The 19,974-nt window shown below is 41.5% G+C and overlaps 1 protein-coding gene across 1 annotated transcript in view; it reads right to left on the bottom strand.

The window, feature by feature from the left end:
- TRPM6 (transient receptor potential cation channel subfamily M member 6) overlaps positions 1-19,974 on the bottom strand; it is a 206,374-nt gene that overhangs the window by 38,853 nt on the left and 147,547 nt on the right. The window contains exons 24-30 of the mRNA XM_075560537.1: positions 19,669-19,801; positions 14,518-15,653; positions 14,241-14,353; positions 10,081-10,204; positions 4,622-4,713; positions 2,807-2,865; positions 425-450 (exon numbers count right to left, since the gene is read on the bottom strand). Coding sequence (XP_075416652.1) covers positions 425-450; positions 2,807-2,865; positions 4,622-4,713; positions 10,081-10,204; positions 14,241-14,353; positions 14,518-15,653; positions 19,669-19,801 — 1,683 coding nt within the window. The remainder of the gene's footprint in view (positions 1-424; positions 451-2,806; positions 2,866-4,621; positions 4,714-10,080; positions 10,205-14,240; positions 14,354-14,517; positions 15,654-19,668; positions 19,802-19,974) is intronic.

The following is a 19,974-nucleotide window of genomic DNA, read 5'->3' as shown; positions in this document are numbered from 1 at the left end:
ACACACACACACACACAACAGAATCATAGCAAGACAGAGGTAATTTTTTAAGATTTTTGGAGAAAGAGATTTAATTTTCTATTCTTTTATTAAACTCCTTACTTTAAATAAAATTAAAAACCCAACTCACTGCCACTGAGTTGATTCTGATTCATAGTGAAACTATAAGTTAGTGTAAAACTGCTCCTGTGGATTTCCAAGTCTGTTAACTCTTTATGGGATTAGAATGTCATGTGTTTCTCCAAGGTGCAGCTGGTGGTTTTGAACTGCTGACCTTGTGATTAGCCACCCAATGGGCAGTTCACTGTGCCGAATCATAAATAGGATTTCCCAAACTAAAAAAATACCAGCGGGACAGCAAGCCTTATTACTCATGCGATGGAAAATAATAACAAAGATGAAAGTTCTAAATATAAAAACTTACTATCAATTCCACTTGAATTTCTCAACCTGTTTAGAGAAAATGGGGTTGGGGAGAGAATGAAGTTATTTAAACCCTGTTGTAAATGATTCAGTGATCAAAGGAAGGAAATAATAGGTAAAGCAATAACAACACGGGTTATATATGAGCCCTGCTGGTGCCACAGTTAACACTCTGCTGCTAACTGAAAGGTTGGTGGTTCAAATCCACCAAGAAATGCGGCAGACCAAAGGCCAAAAGATGGACTCCTGGCCATATGCCAGCTTAGAAAGCCCTCTGGGGAAGTCTCCACCTCACTACGGGTTACTCAAAGTCGGAATCTATTTGATGGCACCCAACAACCACCACAAAAAGCTACTACTAGCAAACCCAATGCATAGTGAGCCTGTAGGATACAGCGGCAGTGTCCTATAGGGTCTCAAAGGCTGTGAGTCTCTATGGAAGCAGACTGCCGCATCTTTCCCCCAGGGAGGGGCCACTGGGTTCAAACTGATGACCTTTTATTTAGCAGCTGAGCATTTAACTACTGCACCACCAGAGCACTGTAACAACAACACACACACACACAAATTCTTGGAAAGCTGAGTTACCCGTTAACCAATATCCTTATCAATAAATAGTTTACCAACCTCTACTTATTTTTACAGAAAAGCAGGCACCAGATAGTCGTGGAAATCACTTACTGTATGCCCAAAGCTAACTAAAAGCAGTTATTTTCTTTAATTAGCTATGTGATCACACAACAGATATAAGATTTTACTGTGTTTGTGTGGCACTGGATCAATTAAACTAAAGGGTTCCTGAACTATGCAAAGCAAATGCCTACAAATGAGTCTTTGAATGTCTCTGGACATACCTACAAATCAGTTTCATTAGCCCACGTGGCCCCTAAATGTTCATGGGCTGAAATTAGCTCACTTTAAATTGTTAGTTGCCCTGCTCAAGTGCACACGTGGCCACGAGCAAGTCTGGATAAATACATTCAAAGACTATCTCCAGTATATAGGGTCCTTAGGGGAGAAAGTACAATTACAATTATTGTTTAATTTCAGGCTGCAATAACCCACAGCTCTGCGTGAGCACAAACTACTGAACCTTCGGGTGAAGAGAATCATGTGTCCTTTGAGTCTGGAGGCCAGTTTGTACAGAGAGATTGTGAGAGGGAGCTCAGAGGAACCAAAGCCACTGCCAAGTTCACTCCAACTCATAGCAACTAGCAACACTATGGGACAGAGTAGAACTGCCCTTTGGATTTCTGAGAATGAAAATCATGTGGAAGCAGACAGCCCCATTCTTCTTCCTCAGAGCTCCTGGCGGGTCAGGAGCCCAATATGTCTGTCACCCACTCCACCAGCAGAGCTCCCTCCATCTCAAAGGACAAGTTGACTGCAGACTGAACCTCATCTCTACTTGCTTGGGATCAACTGACTCTCCTATCAATTAGACAGCTATTTTGATGGCAAGTGGGGGAGGGAGGCGGGGGAGGGGAATGGCAGAAAACACCAAGAACAAAATAGAGGAAACTTTCCTGGTTGGCTTTCAAATTTTACTTCTCTGAATAAATAAAGTTGAAAAACAGAAAGAAAGAAAGAAAGAAAAACCCAATTGAGTCCATTCTGAATTAAGAGAATTCAAAGTATGTCACAGTAGAAGGGTGCCCGCCCCTGGACGTTTTCAAAGGCTGTGACATTTAGGAAGTTGGTTGCCAGGCCTTTCTTTACCTCCTGGTAATCTGAACTGTCAAACTTTCCGTTAGTAGCCATGTGCCTGTCTACTTCTTTGAGAAAATAAAATCCAGAGTTTTTTTTTTTTTAGATCCACAAGCAAGTGCATTCCCCTTCTCCTTGATTTTCTCCCCACCTGTTCCCTTTCTCTCCCAGTTCTTATGGCTTTGGCAAGCAAGTAGGACATTACTGTAAAATCAAAGGGAAAAAATGAGAAGAATCAACCTCATTGCTAAGAGAAAAAAATTGGGGAATAATTATCATTTTTTCAAACAAAAAATTAAATCAGATCACCTGGATATTCTTATCCAGGTAAGGCAGATTAGTTTCATTCTCCAATGCAAATTCATAATCTTGTGAGAATTAATACAATAATCATTATTTCACTTTTAATACTAAAAAAGGCAAATGCTTAAGTGGCGGTAGGAGTATATGCCTCATTATGTTGTAAAGGGGCACAGAGATGAGATTTTATTGTCAGAAAGGAAATCTTGGAGAATAAGTGATTTTCATTATTACTAACAAAAGAAAAAACACTCTCATTATATTGTCACTTTTTCCCCCTTTTCTGACCAAATTAAACTTTGCTATCAACCAGGGCTAAAAAGAAGAAGCTGAAGCAGTCAATGATGCTTACCCGGAGAAGTTTAGAAATACTCACAGAGTCTTCCTGTTGCTACTGGAACATCTGGAATTCCACCAAGAGTCTGCGCGTGGCTCCTGAGTAGAAGGAAGAGGCGGTCACGTGTACACCCAACAGACCCCCAACCCAAGTTTCCACTAATGTTCCCATTATTATATTCCATTATATTTTGCTTTTCTTTTTTTTAGACCCATTTCTCTTTCAGTCCCAGTACTAAACCCAAGCTAGAAAGATGCTTGGCGTTAGCACCACATAAGGGTAACTAAGTCAATTTAGTGATGGTCTGTCATGAAATAAAACTATTCTCATGGGAGTATCTTCCGTGAAAAGGCTACAGTATGCAAGTGTTAATAGAAATAGATGTGAACTAGTTAATGGCACGAACGAGCTATGGAGGTTCAAGGTGACCGCGGTTGTCTTGGTGGTTCCTGTCCTCGGTAGATGGTCCCTTCAGTTGGTGATTGTCATTTACAGAGAGGACAAGTCTTCTACCAACAGAGCTGTAAAGCAAAATGACTTCCATATACTTCATACTACTTCCTATTAGATTCAGTGAGTAGTTCTAGAAATCTAGTGCATGACGACATTACCTTGGGGCATTTATATGGTGGTTATTCTTTGTTTGCTTTTTCCTATATTCTCATAAGGATGGCATGATCTACCACCACCCTTGTTTGGGGTTTGTTTAGTTGGGTTTGGGGGGGGAGTTGGGGGGTATTGTGTGTGTGTGTGTGTGTGTGTGTGTGTGTGTGTGTGTGTGTGTGTGTCTTGGGGTAAAAGTTTTCAGAGAAAATTGGCTTTCCAGTCAACAATGCGCACACATTTGCTTGACATTGATTGCTATTGCCACAAGGTAATGGTACACCTTCCCCTCCTCCCTGTGTTTGCCCCCTCCATTCCTCTGTATTTACTATTTCTTCTTACCTTCTGAGCTTCATCCCTGAACAAATCCTGCCATTAGGCCCATTGCAGAGAATAGCTAATGAAGTTGGTGGTTTAATGACTATGCAAAGTTCTGTAGCCTATACAAAGAGCGTGTTTTAACACAGACCTCTGCCTCCGTCAAGGAACAGCACATTTGACTTTCAAACTTACACAGATTACATTCCTACAAGGACCTCTGAGGTTGTCAGTCAGTGTGCATGTACTTTCAAGTTCATATAGACAATGCTCATAGAAAGACCAAAATTAAATGCCATGGGATATGCTAACTATATTGTGTTTCCCACATAGTAAATGGCTTTACACAGGCAGATATTTGTAGATCGTGTGGCTAGACAGATGGAAAAATCAGAGAATGTCAGCATTGGGGAAGCAGTCATCATCCTATGTTCGACAGTGCTCCAAGATCCTCCATCACATCTGCCAAGGGCGCCATTCAGCCTATGTTTAAATAACTACAGACTCACAAACCTCTAGAAACAGGCCATTCCTTCCTTGAAAAGTTCCAGTTGCTATAAATTTCTCTTGCCAAGCCTCCTCCCGGAATCGTCTATATGCTGATTGTAGAGCTACCTCTTAAAACCATATTTAAAATATCTAATTTTTCTTGTACATGGAAACCACCATATATTTGAAAGCCATTTCAATACAAGCAAAACATCTCTAGAGGAAATTATCGGATACATAGGTAAATTCTGAAGGAAAAGCAAGGAAATGATAGGCTAGGGTTTGAGAAACTGAGAGCAGAAATCTAATAGATGGTTTTGGAACAAAGATCTAAATTCAAGATTAATAAAAACAGACTTCATAAATTAAGTGCTATAAGGCAAGATATAGACACAGAAGTATGAGCATGGACTTTGTTTTAACTATCAAATGAGATGTTTCTACCTCGTGAGGCTGCGTTAGGTGATCGTTGACTTGTACAGCATGTCGCTCAATTTCTTTACTTTTCATTTTCTGGTATATATATGGTTCTAAACCTTGTAAAAACAAAGAAAATTGGAAAATGCATAAAAATGTTTTATATTCAAATAAATGCACAAATAGAAAAATCTGAGCACAATATACTTATCTATAGTTTTCACGGGTTTGTACAAGCTTTAGCAAGTTGCCTTCATTCTTTTACTTCAAGTGCTTAAAAATAATATGAAGGGGTTTCAAAAAATGTGTGAAAAAGTGGAATTGAAAGAGAATAGGATTTTTCCAACAACTTTTTAAGTGTTCTGCTCTATTCTGTTTCTAGTATTTTATAGTAGGCCCCCTAGTTGGATCGTGGTTACACTTTAGGCTACACGTCAGTAGGTAGTTTGAAGCCACTAGCCATTCTGAAAGAGAGTCGGCAAAAGACAAGGCTTTCTAGGCCCATACAGAGTTACGGGCTTGGAGTCCCACCGCGGGCAGTTTGATCCGATCCTTGTGGGTCACCTAGGACAGGAGAGAATCGGTCGGCAGTGAATTTTGGAATTTATAGTTACCTTTACATTTATAATAGATTTATACTTCCCTAACCAAGTCAAACATTAAATTATCCAGAATTGTTCTTAGCTGCCATAGAGTCAATTCCAACACTTGGCAGGCCCAAGTATATAGAACAGACCTCTTGCATAGTTTTCAAGGCTGACATTTTCAGAGACAGGGTGGTCAGATGCATTTTTCAGAGGCACCTCCAGCTTGGCTAGAACCAGCAATTGTTGGACTAGTAATCAAGCACTTAACAGATTGCACCACCCAGGAATCCCAATCTCCCATAGCCTCATGTATAAAACAAAACTTTTAGTAGTTTTTTTTGAACATTCACCTCGTCCTGCCCTCTGTATGTAGATTATTTAAAATACATGGAGTTGAATTTCCCAGATGTAAGGAATCTTTCCTTTACATTTGCATGAAATATCACAGTGGGCTCCTTAAAAAGAAATGCTGGAGCTGGTTTGCAGAGAGCTATGGATGACAGTGAATGCCCAAAATCCATTTGCAGGGTCCCCACGCGAATGAAGCCCTCAGTGAATGCCCTCTGACCATGACCAGGGACGCAAATGGCCTTGCGATCAGACCGAGAGCTCTGGAAAGTGGACGGCGATGCACATGTAGTGAGGTTATCATTTGTTCTCCCTGTTGACCCATTTAGAACCAGTGGTAAGAGTGGCCATACTGGGAGGGTAGAAGGAGGGTGGGTTGGAAAGGGGGAACCGATGACAAGGATCTGCATGTGACCTCCTCCCTGGGGGACGGACAACAGAAGAAGGTGTGAAGGGAGACGTGGGACAGGGAAAGATATGACAAAATAATGATTTATAAATTATCAAGGGTTCGTGAGGGAGGGGGGAGCGGGGAGGGAGGAGAATAAAAGGAGGACCTGATGCTAGGGACTTACGTGGAGAGCAAATGTTTTGAGAATGATGAGGGTTACGAATGTACAAATGTGCTTTACACAATTGATGTATGGATGGATTTTGATAAGAGTTTTATAAGTCCCTAATTTTAAAAAAAAAGAAAATATTTTAAGCTTTCTGGGGCATACCAACTCTATAACAATTATTTAATTCTGTCTTTGCAGTGCAGTGGGCTCCAAGACAAGACAAAATATCCACAGTGACTCCTGCTAATAAATGCTCATTTACAAAAACAAACATTGTCCTTGTTTTTATTATTTTCTGCTCTCAGTTAAGGGTTCTCTTGATTTCATTATGGTTTGGGGGTTTTGTTTTTATATGTTCCTCTTCATATGAAATCCAGGCTAGGTAAATCCATAGCGACAGTAAATAGATTAATAGTTTCTCCGGGTTCTAGCATGGGAGCTTGGGGAGAAATGAGGAGCAAATAATCATGAGTACAAGAAAGAAGAAAACGTTCTAAAATGTATTATGGTAATGATTGTACAACTCTTTTTAATATATTTAAACCATTGAATTGTGTTATATATGAATTATGTGTCAATAAAACTGTTAAATTTTAAGAAATACTAAAAAGGGAATCAAATGGACTTAGTTATTGACTTTCTTAAAAGGAAAGTAAGGATCTTACTGCTATTATCTTATATCTGGCAGTTACAGAGTCGCCGGCACACATCGGAGATGTTCAATGAGTATTTAATAAATGGCTTTCTAAATTAATTATGAAAATATTATTTACTAAGGGTTATTGGTTAGCCTATTTACATAAAACCAGAAGAACCAGGTAGTACCCAGCTACCATAACTAGAATCCTGATCAATAAGAGATAAAATGCACAACAGAATTTCACGTTGTCGTGAACCCATGACTTTCTGGAGCCACTAATGCTGCGTGAACCCCTGTGCTATGACCCCAAGATCACCTCCAAACCTAAAAACAAAAATAGCCCAGTGGTCTTGAAACCAAATTCTAGTTTAGCCTCATCGGTCAGGAATGTCTGCCTTGAACATTGGTCTCTGCCAGGAACTATCTGCAGGATTAAATTGACAACAGCAACCTGAAAGGTTAGGCAGCATACTTGAGTTTGAACTTGAGTTGATTAATACGAACGGGGGAAGAACGACTCAGAGAAGGAGGGAGATAATGTAAGGGCATAATCAATGTTACTAAAGTGTACGTGCAGAAATTATGGATTCGATCTATGTTCTGCTACGTATCGTCTCACCAATAAAAAAATAATATTTTTGTCAAATTCACTGGCTATATGTAGTCAATAATGGTTACTTTTTCCCCTTAATTTTTTGTGCTGGGGGGGGGGATTGCACCAGGGGTGTAGATAGTCCATTAGAAAATGATAACACTTCATATGATATGCTTTATTCTATTGATACCATAAATTGTTTCAATGTTACCATAATTTGTTCAATGATACCATAAATTGATACAACTATTGTTTCAATGATAGCAAAGTATCATAATTCAAATAAAATAACTATAAAGTCAAAAACAAACTCACTGCCATCGAGTCGAAGCAGACCCATAGCGACCCTCTAGGACAGGGTAGAAATCCCCCTGTGAGTTTCCAAGACTGTAACTATTTACGGGTGTAGCGAGCCCTGTCTTTCTCCACAGGAATGGCTGGTGGTTCACAGGCCAGTGTGTGACCACTGCACCAAACTTGTTCTTTACATAGTTAATTTCTTCAGACCCTTATTTGTTCTATTTGAAGGGAACTGCCTAACAAAGCATTTCTCTTACCTCATTTCCACTCCCTTCAGCCCCTATATACAAATACACACATTTTTATTGTCCAAATTCCTTTTCAACTAATCCTTAACTTAGACATACTTCAGAAAGGAGATTCTAGAGATGGGTTTCAAAGAAGAGCCTGGGTACCATTAGCTCCTACATCTAGCAAGTCCCTTGCAGTAGCTTAATCTCTATCATCTCCCCCCTTCTGATTTGACTTAATGGAATTCGTTCCCACAACTCTCCTGCCACTCACATCTTGCTCTGTTAGAAATTCATTGGAAGAATTTAAATAATTCCAGTAAGGCTCATATATAGTAACCAAATATCTATCATACCATTTTAAAAACAAATAGATAATATGTCCACAGACAATATTTACAAACAAAAAGAATATATTTTTCATGGGTCCCAAAACCATTTCTTAAAGTGTAGAAATTGATGTACTCAAAGTTATGATCCTTAGCAAATGATGTGATTTGGAATAAGTAAGCTCTCCTTTCAGATCTGTAACAGATCTGTTAATGATTTCATTTCTAATGTTGCTTTTGGTTTACAGTCTACTTGATTCTCGGTGATTAAGAGACAAGTAAGTAGCTTTGAAATGTAAATCAGAATTCTGCCATCTTAGCCTAGACATTTTGAGCCAAATCATTTCTACTGTGGTGGCTGTCCCTTGTTGAATGTTTAATGCCAGCAGCACCCTCTGTCCCACCTGTGACACCCCCAAATGTCCCAGACATTGTCAAGCATCCCAGAGGCAGACTGCTGGGAGGTGCAAAATGCCCCCCTAAGAACCACTGATATAGAAAAACGGAAACACAGCTGGGCTTTAAAGAAGCATGAAAACATAAATGGCAGTGCAGTGTCTGTGTTGACCTTACGTTTAGTATTGCAAACAATTTTAAATCCTTATGACTCCTTGGTCATTTAGTCTCCCCTGTTGAAAAATTGATATGTTCCTTTTTGTGCAATGCAGATGCCTAATGCAGGCAGTTCAAAGTTCTAATGAATGTCTTCCACTCTAGCCTCAATCTACCTCCTCTTATGTGCCCAGGGTTATTTTCCATTCGCCCTTGCACCCAGTCATAGTCTTCCTTCCTAGCTTGTTGCTTTGACCTGTCTTCTCTACCAACACCATGATCAAAGAACCTAAATGACTCTTGAACAAGGACCTAACAGTCCATGTAGGCAATAGTAAATAGCTAACTGTGGTAGTTACATACTCTGGTGTCAATTTGAGAGGATTATGAGTGAAAGGGTGGCGTCTAGTCTGTCAATCAGATCAAAGCCTCCATGTGGTATGGCCTTCTCCTAAGAAGTTTGGGAACTCCTATATTTCCTCCTTGGAGGCAGAAGACACTATCTTACTCTCTGTCCACTTTCTGTGAGACATCCCTGAGGAGAAGCTACCTAGACCTACCCTGACACAGCCCTGGGTGCTGGAGAAGCCACATGGAGACCCCAGCCAGTGTTGGGATGCTTACAACGCCACTGGATCCAGAGACTTTATACCCACTGGCCTGTGTTCTTCCTGCATTCAGTGTCATTGCATGTGTTCTGTGAGTCTGAAGAGGACTTTATAGACTGGTATCAGACATATGGGCTAATATCAGACTTATGGGCTTGGACTGGACTGGATTGGGATGCTTTCTTAATGTACAATTATGCTTTATATAAACTCTATCTTATATGAGTGTCTATGGATTTGTTTCTCTAGTCTACCCGGACTAACACACCAACCATGACTCAATCCAATGAGTTGTGTGTAAAGGTACCTAGGACCCTGATATATTCATGGAAACCTTATGAATTTACAAAATTGGGCCAATACTCTTTTCCTTTCTCCATAAATCAGCTAAATTGATGCTTTCTAGAAAACACTCTGAGCAGGTTCAACGGGTCTGACAGGAGACTCTAATTCTCTCTCTCTCTCTCTCTCTCTCTCTCTCTCTCTCTCTCTCTCTCTCTATCTATCTATCTATCTGTCTATCTCAGTTTTTATAACGATTCAATTTAAAAAATGGAAAACGAATCCCTTTCAAAAAACTGAAAATTGGAAAAGGCCATTCTTGGGATGTGTTATCAACTCCCTTATCCTTCATTTCCTCTTGCAAGAAGAACAGAGACCACCAGGGATCTAAAGACCCTACATTGAGAAAGCTCTACCAAAGTACTTAGAACCCAAGACTGGAGACAGTGACATACTTATCTGACTAAATGTAGACACTGTGAGCCAGTTCTTGCTGCCGTCCTCTTCTCTTGAGATGCTGTTTTCTCCTGGCGTGGACTCTGGTTGGTCACTCTGCGAGCAGCCATTGACTGTGATGACCTGAAAGGCAAGGCTCTCAGTGGGCAGACACAAGGAGACGTGAAAACACTTTCAGTCATATTCCTGGAAGAACCATGGCAACGGGCAACGGTTGCCAACCACAGCTGCACACCAGAATGGTCTCAAAAAGCCAAAACAAAACACACAAAAAACTCACGGTCTTCGAGTCAATGCCGACGCATAGCGACCCTATATGACAGAGTAGAATTGTGTCTGTGAGGGTGGGACACTGTAACTGTTTATGGGAGTAAAGCCCTGTTTTTCTCCCAAGGAGTATAGCTGATGGTTTCGAATGACTGACGCTGCGGCTAGCAGCCCAACACATAATCAATTGGGAACCTTTAAAAAAAAACCCAAACCTGCCACTCAAGCATCAGAGTGGTTTGTATTGCGGTCCTGTTTCAGAACCAAAGTGTGGGTCAAGTCTGACTGTGCATCAGAATTCACTGAGGGCTGTTTGAAACCACGGGTTGCGGGACTCCTCCGAGGATGCTGGTTCAGGGAAAGGGGCCAATTTTGCAATTCTCAGATGTTCCCAGGTGATGTTTATGGTGCTGGGAGTAAGCCATTTTGAGAAAGGGAAAAACAGGAAGTCTGTAGTCCAAAGAAAGAAAGAATCTGAACCCTTATCTATCATTATATGCAAAAATGAATTATATACTCAAAATTAATACAGATATAAATGTAACAACTGCTGTTATGAAATGCCGACTCAGAGAGACCCTATGTATGAGAGAGAAAGTGAGAGAGACAGAGACAGAGAGAGAGAAACCAAACACTACCCCGTACAGCACCGTCCTCGCCTTATATTTTTATTTTTTTAATAAATTATTTTATTGAGGGCTCTTACAGCATCCATTTTATCAAGCACATTTATACATATGCTGCCATCATCATTTCCAAACATTTTCTTTCTACTTGAGCCCTTGGTATCCATTCCTCCTTTGTCCCCCTTCCATCCCCCACCATCCCACGCATGTGAACCCTTGATCATTTATAAATTTTTATTTTCATATTTTACACCAAATGCTGTCTCCCTTCACCCACATTTCTGTTGTCCATCCCCCTGGGAGGCAGGCAGGGTGGGGGGTGGTTGTACGTCAATCATTGCAATCGGTTCACCCTTTCTCCCTCTTCTCGCCCCACCTTCCCCCACCTACCCTCATGGTATCACCACTCTCAATATTGTTCCTGAGGGGTTATCTGTCCTGGATTCTGGGTGTCGAGAGCTCCGATCTGTAGCAGTGTGCATGCTCTGTCCCCACTTTGTTATGCTTGTGCACTGCTGACACCACTGTGTCACTCCATCTCACCACAGGTCATACTCTTCTTTGCTGACTCTTGACCCTTCGAAGCCTGTTATCTTCTCAAGGAATAGTCCCTTCTAATAAAATGTCTAAAGTATATGAAGTGAAGTTTCATGACCGTCTCTTCTAGGGAGCATTTTGGTTGTACTTTTTTCCAAGACAGTTTTGTCTATTATTCTGGAAGTCTGTGGTATATTTAAGATTCTTTGACAACACGGTATTTTAAAGACAACAAACCCTTTTCAGTGTTCCTTATTTGTTAACTAGCTGTTGCATTCATGGGAGGTGAATGAAAATACCAAGGGTTAGGTCAGGTACACCTTAGTCTTAAAGGTGAAAACCTTGCTTTGAACCATGTGAAAGAGGTTTTTACAGCAAGTCTGTCCAGTGCAATATGTCATTTGATTTCTTGACTTCTGCTTCCATGGACACTAATTGTGGGTCCTCCCATGTGAAATGACATCCTTGATGACTTCTATGTTTTCTGTTTATCGGGATTGTGTGCGGATTTTGTTTTCTTTATGTTCAGGGGAAGACTGTGCTTTTTGATCTTCATAAGCAAGTACTTTAAGGCCTCTTCACTTTGAACAAGAAATCTTTGTGTCCTCTGCATTTCATGGGTTGTTATTGAGTATTTCTCTAATCCTGATGCTGTATTCCTCTGACATGGTCCACCTTCTTGGACTATTTGCTCAGCATTCAGACTGGATAAGGTATTCTGAAAAGATACAACCTTGCCACAGACTTTTCTTGGTTTTGATTTATCCAACATCTCTTGTTTTATGTGAACAACTACCGAATGCAAAAGCTGGTTAACAATTAAGGAACCCTGAAAAGGATTTGTTGCCTTTAAAATACTGTGTTGTCAAAGAATCTTGAATATACCACAGACTTCCAGGAGAATAAACAAAACTGTCTTGGAAAAAGTACAAAGTACAACCCAAATGCTCCCTAGAAGTGAGGGTCATGAAACTTTAATTCATATACTTCAAACACATTAGAAGAGAATTTTCCTAGAGAAGGTAACATGCTTTGAAGGATTGAGAAAGTATGTTGGCCTATAAACACCATTTAGTGTTCTAGAGTAACAGTTCTTAAAATGGTATCTACAGTTTATCATGATTCACACAGTCTAATACTTTTTCATAGTGAATAAAACACAGTAAACATCTTTCTGTTACTATCTGCTCTCAGCCCAGATCTATTGGATGTCAGCAATGGTATCCTTCAGTCCTCTTCTGAATCAGGCTTGAAGTTCTAGCAGTTCACTGCCAATGCACTGCTGCAGTCATTGTTTAAATTGTCTTCAGCAAAATTTTAACTGTGTGTGATATGAATGATGTTGTTCTCTAATTCACATACACACTCTGCTGCCTCACCTCTGACTGGAAGGGTTGGGGAGGTAGCTGTCTTCCCATTTTCTTGGCACATCCCGGCTACATGTCACCGTTGGAACGTCTCAGTTGGTAGTCCATCAGTGAATCTAGGGAGTACTGCAGTCCCTTCCGTTCTTGGTCGTATGCTACTTCATGAAATGGGTACATGGTGACCATTTTTATCTTTTGATAGTAATCCTGTGTATTCCTTCTTTTGATGCATCACACGTCAGTCAATGTTTTTGCCCAGAGAAATCTTCAGTAGTGCAACCCGAGGCTTGAATTTTTCTACCCAAGGTCTTTCACCTTGAGAAATGCCACTGTCTTCTTCCCTTTTGATTCCCTAACCCTGGTTTTTGCACATTTCATGTAAGAACTAAAACCATGCAACTTCTAAAAGAAACACACCAGAGTGGTTTGCAATTGAGCACTTCTTAATATGTCACCAAAAGCATATATTTTTAAGGAAAAGGGGGAAAGCACTGGACACTATCCAGATGAAAGTGTTTATCCCCTCAAAGGACATGTATGACAATGAAAAGGCAAGCCAAAATTGAGAAAATATTTGAAAAGCTCATATGCTACACAGAACTTGGAGGTAGAATGTATGATGACCTCACACAACTCAGTAAGAGCACAAACCATTGAGATTTCAAAATGAAAATCTGAACATAGAGAGAGAAAACGAGCAGATGAAAAGATTCTGAACAATACAGATCACCAGACAAATGAAAATCACCGTGAGCTACCACTTGAGATCGAAGAACCTACTGCTATGGAGGCGTGGCAGGGCACAGGGCTTCTGAGATCGTCAGTCTTGATGGGAGCAGGGAGACTGACCTTGCAGATGCATCACTGGTGCATAGGTTGGTAGCCTGACATCTAACCGACACTGCCACCGGGATCCCTTACACATCGATTAGAGTGTGTACAAAGCAAGACTGAGCATGCTGAGTGCTGGTAAGTACATGGAAGAGTTGGTACAAATATTTTTAAAAAGTACTGCCCCTTTGGGAAATATTTTAGCATCCTCTGAAATAATTAAACGTACACTTACCATAAGACCCCAAGAATCCACTTTTAGGTACAAAGAGAAATTAGAACATGCATCCACATAAAGACTTGTACACAAATGTTCATTTTGCAACACTAAAAACTGAAGGAAAATCAAAACCATCATACATGAACAAACATAAATGAAAGTCAATCCACTTTGATAGTTCTAACTTTCCTGTCTAAACTCATAACACTCCAATGCTACTTTGTGTTTCTGAAACTTTTTAATAATGAAAACCCAGCCAACGTAGACTCAGACCTCTAATGGCCCAAATATAAAAATATGGGTAGACTTACTGGCACCTGCAATCTTTGGGCTTTCTTCTTTTCCCTTGATAATTTCCTGGGTTTTGTTAGAATTTTTTCTTTGACCCACGCTGATGGCCCTATTTCAGAAAAGCGTGAAAGATCTGTGAGAAAAAAAAAAATGGTATATAAGGTTAAGTCTCTCTGGATAAACTATGTTGTTTTACAGAAAAGACGGAAAGAATTGGAAGAATATTTCATTAAGAAAAAGAACCTAGAGCAATGTAGTTTTAGTACAATTTGGGGGCGAAAAGGGTGTATGTCTTACTTTTAATCTTACAGCTCGTTATCAATTTTTCTTCTTTGTGGAATCTGAAACTATGATTCCTTACAAGGGACCTGCTTCTGCTTCTTCTTCTTCGGAGAGGACTCGTCCAAAAGGAGGAGTTGGGCTGGAGCCATGACCCCACCTCTGAGCAATCACCACATTGAGCCAGGGCTGTTGAGTTCTCGGATAGGGATCGGGCCTGGCTGTGCATCTGGCAGGGCCCACTCTGATTTGAGTCGCTGTTCCGCGGGAAGGGTAAGCAGGTTTGCCACTGTTTCTCGATGCTGTGCCCCCTAGGTTCATCGCCTTCTGAGTATGCCCAGTTCACATAGCCACCTCCAATCTGCATGCCGTCCACGTGGGAAGGAAGGGAGGTTGCTCTCATGGGCGCAGGTTTGGAACTCAAAGGAAGTAGGACATGTTCCCTCTTATCTTGCTTGGCTGGTACCTGAGTGATTGGCTCATACTGCTTTGTGGGTTCAACTATTAACTCTGGGTCTGAGACAATTGGTGGAGGCTCACTCTGGATGAGCTGTTCGGGTGCCAGCATATCTGCCCTGGCTTCCACCGGTGGTCTGGACGGTGACAAATCAGTGTCTGCAGAAAAAGAAGTTTGCTTCAGATAAGAAGGGACCAGGAGAAAATGGCCATATTTTGGATGTGCTTGCCAGTTAAGGGGCACCCCAGAAGCAGCGATGCCATTCCTCGTTTCTTGCTCTTTCTGGTCACCTCTTACATTTGGCGCTTGCCTCGGGCTGTCTGCCATCTCAAGAAGGGAGCGCCCCTGAACCCTTGGGTGGTGTTGGTCTCTGGCCAATCTCTGGAGCAAAGAAGGGGGCGTACTGTAGTACTGGTACTTCTTCTCCGCTGTCATCTTCATGCTGCCTAGAACTTCCGCACAGATCACATTGCTCCAGCTGTGGGGAAGTTTTCTGCTGGTCGAATGCTTTCTGTCAACCAGGAGAGCCTCATCTTCTTGTAAGGTGTCAACAGCAGAAAGGACTTTTAAGGTATCTACGGTCAGTGCAGAAAGATCCTGCAGGTGTCCCACCTGGCTGTCCAACGACATTAGGGAATCCTTTATAAAAGACACTTTCTCATTCATTTCTTTCAGTTGAAAGTGCATCTCTGTAACCCTAGTTGTGAGAGAAGAGAGAAAAACAATGAATACGTGAAGCCAATGATAACCTGCCTTCCTCTATGCCAGGCCTGTTTTCATCCACAGACGGTTCTTCAGCCTTAGCTATGATTCTCACCGGCAGTTATGAAATGATGTAATCATCCTCCGTGATGTGATAAGTCGATCCATTGTAAGGGGATTAGGAGGGGATGCAACACCCGTACTTAGATAAGAGCCCTGAACCAATGTAAGGGGAATTTCTATGGGACAGGGTGTTTGCTTATACCAGAGGTGAGAAGAGCTAGTGGAGCAGATAAGGAGGGCCCTCAACCGCCAATAAAGAAGAGCCAGGAACGGTGTCGGCTGTCCGAGGGTTCCTGAGTTCACACCCCCCTAGAATGAGGGCGATGATGCTAAGACACAAAGCGAGTTCCACAGATATAGAAAGAAGTACCCCAGAGTCCACAGCGAGAGAGACGTCCCCTAGAACAGTGCCCTGAATTTGGACTCTTCGCCTCCTAAACGGTGAGAGAATGATTTCTGTTGGTTAAAGTGATCCACGGTGGTTTTCCTAGTACAGCGTCACAAGGTAACTAAGACACACCCCAAAGAGAAAAAGTTACCTATCTACATTTCCAGTCCTTGGTCCTCTCTTTCCACATCAAAGCTACCTTTCCATCTTCCTTTCAGTCATCCCGCTAGTCACTTGATTAGTCACCCTGTGTTCACTCATTCGTGTGCATGACAGATATTTTAATAACTCCTCTAGGCAAGCACTGGGCTACTTTTTTGGGGAAAGGAAATCCTCAGGGAAAAACCACAACGATACGAACAAAATCAACAATCAAATATGTAACTGAGGGGTGGGAAGGACTTTATAGAGATTCAAAACACAAGCAAGACTCCCAGTCTACAGCTTCAATAGGCTTCCCAAGTTCCAAACAGAACTGTACTCATAGAATTGCTGAAACAGTTCTGTAAATTATTTTGAAAACTTTATGCCAATATTTTAGGTCCAGCTACCGATTCGCATGAAAGCAACACACGCACAAAGCTTCGGCTGTGTCAGTGCACGCATTTATCATCCAGTTACTTTTCTTAAATGAAGCACATAAAGGCAGCCTTCAAGAATGTTCTTTCCTTTATTTCTCTTCATTCTTTTGTGATTTGCTTCTTTGAGGGAAAAAAGAAGATATTTTCCAATTTCTCTATAATAAAAATTTTGATCAACCAGAATGAAGTAAATAACAAGGGGAAGTGAATCTAACCAGTAGCTTCACTGCTGGACACAACTATATGAGAAATAAAAAGTGACCCTCCCCCCCCCCCCCCGCTCTTCTTTGGGAGCAAATGAAGTAGCGAATATGCTACCCTGCCAAACACCTCATACTGTATCCAGTGCTTTCCAAACCAGTGTCAGAGGTTCCCTTTGTAGAACACATCTCAAGTCACGTGGACTGAAAGAGCTTCCAGTTCTTCTTTTGGGGAGCTTTGTAGGTAGGTATTAAAAAATAAAGAGCATAGTGCTTTCCATTTGTATTCCATCCTATATAGGCAGAGCCCTCTCTTTTCTTGCTTCTGCTATAACTCAATAGAAGCTTAATGAGAGCTTTCTGACCCTCTGGAAACAGCGAAACTAGAATTGGCAAAGATGGTAAGGGAGAGAGAACAAAACATATGTATATTCTCTTCCAAATACGCTTAATTAGCACCGCTCCACCAGTTCAGTTTCCTCTCATTCAAAAACAGTACAATCTGAACAGCCGTAAATGGAGACTCATTAAATTCCATTAGCAGCCCTCACATAAAATGGATACAATAGAAACCAGCAACCATTCACAGCAACAGGTAACACAGCACAATGGAAACCTCTTAAGCAAATAACCTGGTCACCCTTAGACCAGGCCCTCTTGCTTTTACCGACACTTCTTTTCTAGAGCTGTGATGTCCTACAAAACACATTTTAATTCTGTCCCTAGACCACCAGCTACATTAACTCAATCTATCCTTTCAGTCATTAGGACATGTAAAATCAAATCTTTCATCATTTTTATTTCGTATGAGCCAGGGAGGAGAGCGAAGAGAAGATTGGGGTGGTTATTGTCTTATCCTAAGTCCTCAGTCTTTCAAATGAGATGATAGAAAAGGTCGTTATAATCAACATCATAGTCACTGAGTGCTCAGTGTGTGCCAGGAACTTCACCAAGTCCCTACACGTATGATTTTATTTAATCCACATTTTATTTAGTTTACCCTGCAAGATAAGCAGAAATGCTGACTCTCCCACAGAAGAAATATTGGGTATTAGGTCAGACCTCCATGATTGGTTAGTAATAGAGTCCACCTTTAAACCCAGACGGTCTGACTTCATGGTGGATGCCATTAACCACTGCTCTCTAGTACCTGTCAGTAACTCATATAGGGCAAGGTTCTTTTGGAGTCCTAGAACAACAAGGAGATGAAATAAATTACACCAACATTCCCCCCTCTTAGAGGTGTTCTTAGATATTACTTAACAGTTCCCTGGTAACAACAAGAAAGAAAAAGCAATAATGAAACCTTCCAAAGCTACAACTCTGTTTTCAAGTCACTATGCACATGATGGTAAAGCATGTAAACTTTCCTTTTCAATGCAGTGTTTAGCAAGCATGCTATATTCAAATGTGCTGAATGTCCAGGAACACAGCATTGCATCTTACTCCACAGACTAGAAGGGAAATGTTGGTTTACAACTAGGGTCAAAAACAAGCCAGTGCTGGAAATACAGAAGCAAATTATATCCTGTAAACAGCCTTAACAAGTGCTCTTCTTTCTCCACTTTCACAACTCAATTCTGTAAGAATATAAGTTTGCAACCTAGAAAAACCCCTGAGCCAGTTCTACTGTGGAGCTGTTGGTCATTACTCCTGAGCTGCCTGGGCCTTCACTGCCCTGTAAGTCCGGCTATTTCAGGCCACTCTGGTGGCCACTATATCAGTCTCTCTCCCTGAGGGCTTCTCTTTTCTTTGCTGACTCTCTACTTTACTTCATATGATGTTTCTCAGACTCAGTCTCTCCCGGGCACCCATCCAAAGGAAGCGAAGTGCAGTGAACTCTGAGACAAAGTCTGTGGTTCCCGGAGGCTTTGTTGGCTGACTTTCGGAAGCAGGTCGTCCGGCCTTTCTCTCTAGCGTGTTTTACTCTGAACGCCCTGATGAGCTCCGTTGGCCATGGGTGGCCCTACTGGTATTTGAAATATCAGCGACAGAGCTTCCAGCCTCACAGCAACCCACTAGCCACCCCAGGAGGTCAAACTGGCAGAGGGCCGGTCATAGGTAGCCACACAGGATCAAATAAGCTGGTGAGAGCAGCTTCCACAATGCAACCGAATAAGATGTAAGCCATCAGTTGAGGTGGGCTGAAATGCCTTCCTGGGATTGGACAGCATGCCAGACAAATAAAGTGACTATGGACTATCCAGTGAGCTTACTATAGCATACTATGCAAATGAAGTGTCTCTGCCTGGCTTCCTCGGCTCTCTTTCTCTTTCCCATGGTCACCTGCTCATACTCCTGGACTGTGCTATCCAAAAGAGTCCAAGTGATATCCAATTCCCTCTCTCATTCCCTACTTCCTTACACTACATTATTCTCCCTGCAGCTCTGTAACTTATACTAAATAATGTGTTTATTTGCTTACATTTTGCCCTTCCCCTACCCCTACCACACACACACACACACACACACACACACACACACACCCCAGAATATAACTCCTGTGAAGGGAGGGGTGCTTGCCTCCTTCTAACCATTATCCCTGGGAACAAAAAGAGTGTCTGAAACATAGTAGATGCTCAATAAACATGCATATGGAATGAATAGTGCATTCAATGTGTTACTGAATGTTTCCAATTTTAGAGAACCCAAATCTCTTTGTTTAGAAGTGAAATGTTCTACTCTTGTAGACATCTGATTTGGGGATGTTCTAGAAGGTTCACTTCTCCAATGAGGTTTTGAGAGAAATTTGAGGATAAAGAAAGCGATATCGTTTACCTTCCTGATGTCACCCGAATTTGTTCTTCACAACTGCGGTTCAGGCGTTCCACCTTCTCGTGGAAGTATTCTTCCACACATTGCTCTTCAAAGTCGTGGAGCTTTTTCAAATCTTCGGGACTCAGGTAGAGTTCTGTGGAAATAAGGGCAGTGCGCACAAAGGAAATTTTGGTGAGAAGTTGATGCAAGAGATGCAACGTGCCTGTCTTGCACTTGAAGAATTATAAACCGCAGCGCATGTGAGAAAAGGTGAAACTCCTAATGCTGCTGGTGAGGCTGAGGTCGGAGTAAGAGGAAGCCCTGGTT

This window comes from Tenrec ecaudatus, chromosome 10, assembly GCF_050624435.1.
Source record: "Tenrec ecaudatus isolate mTenEca1 chromosome 10, mTenEca1.hap1, whole genome shotgun sequence".
Classification (NCBI taxonomy): Eukaryota; Metazoa; Chordata; class Mammalia; order Afrosoricida; family Tenrecidae; genus Tenrec; species Tenrec ecaudatus.
This window is presented reverse-complemented; position numbering and strand designations above follow the sequence as displayed.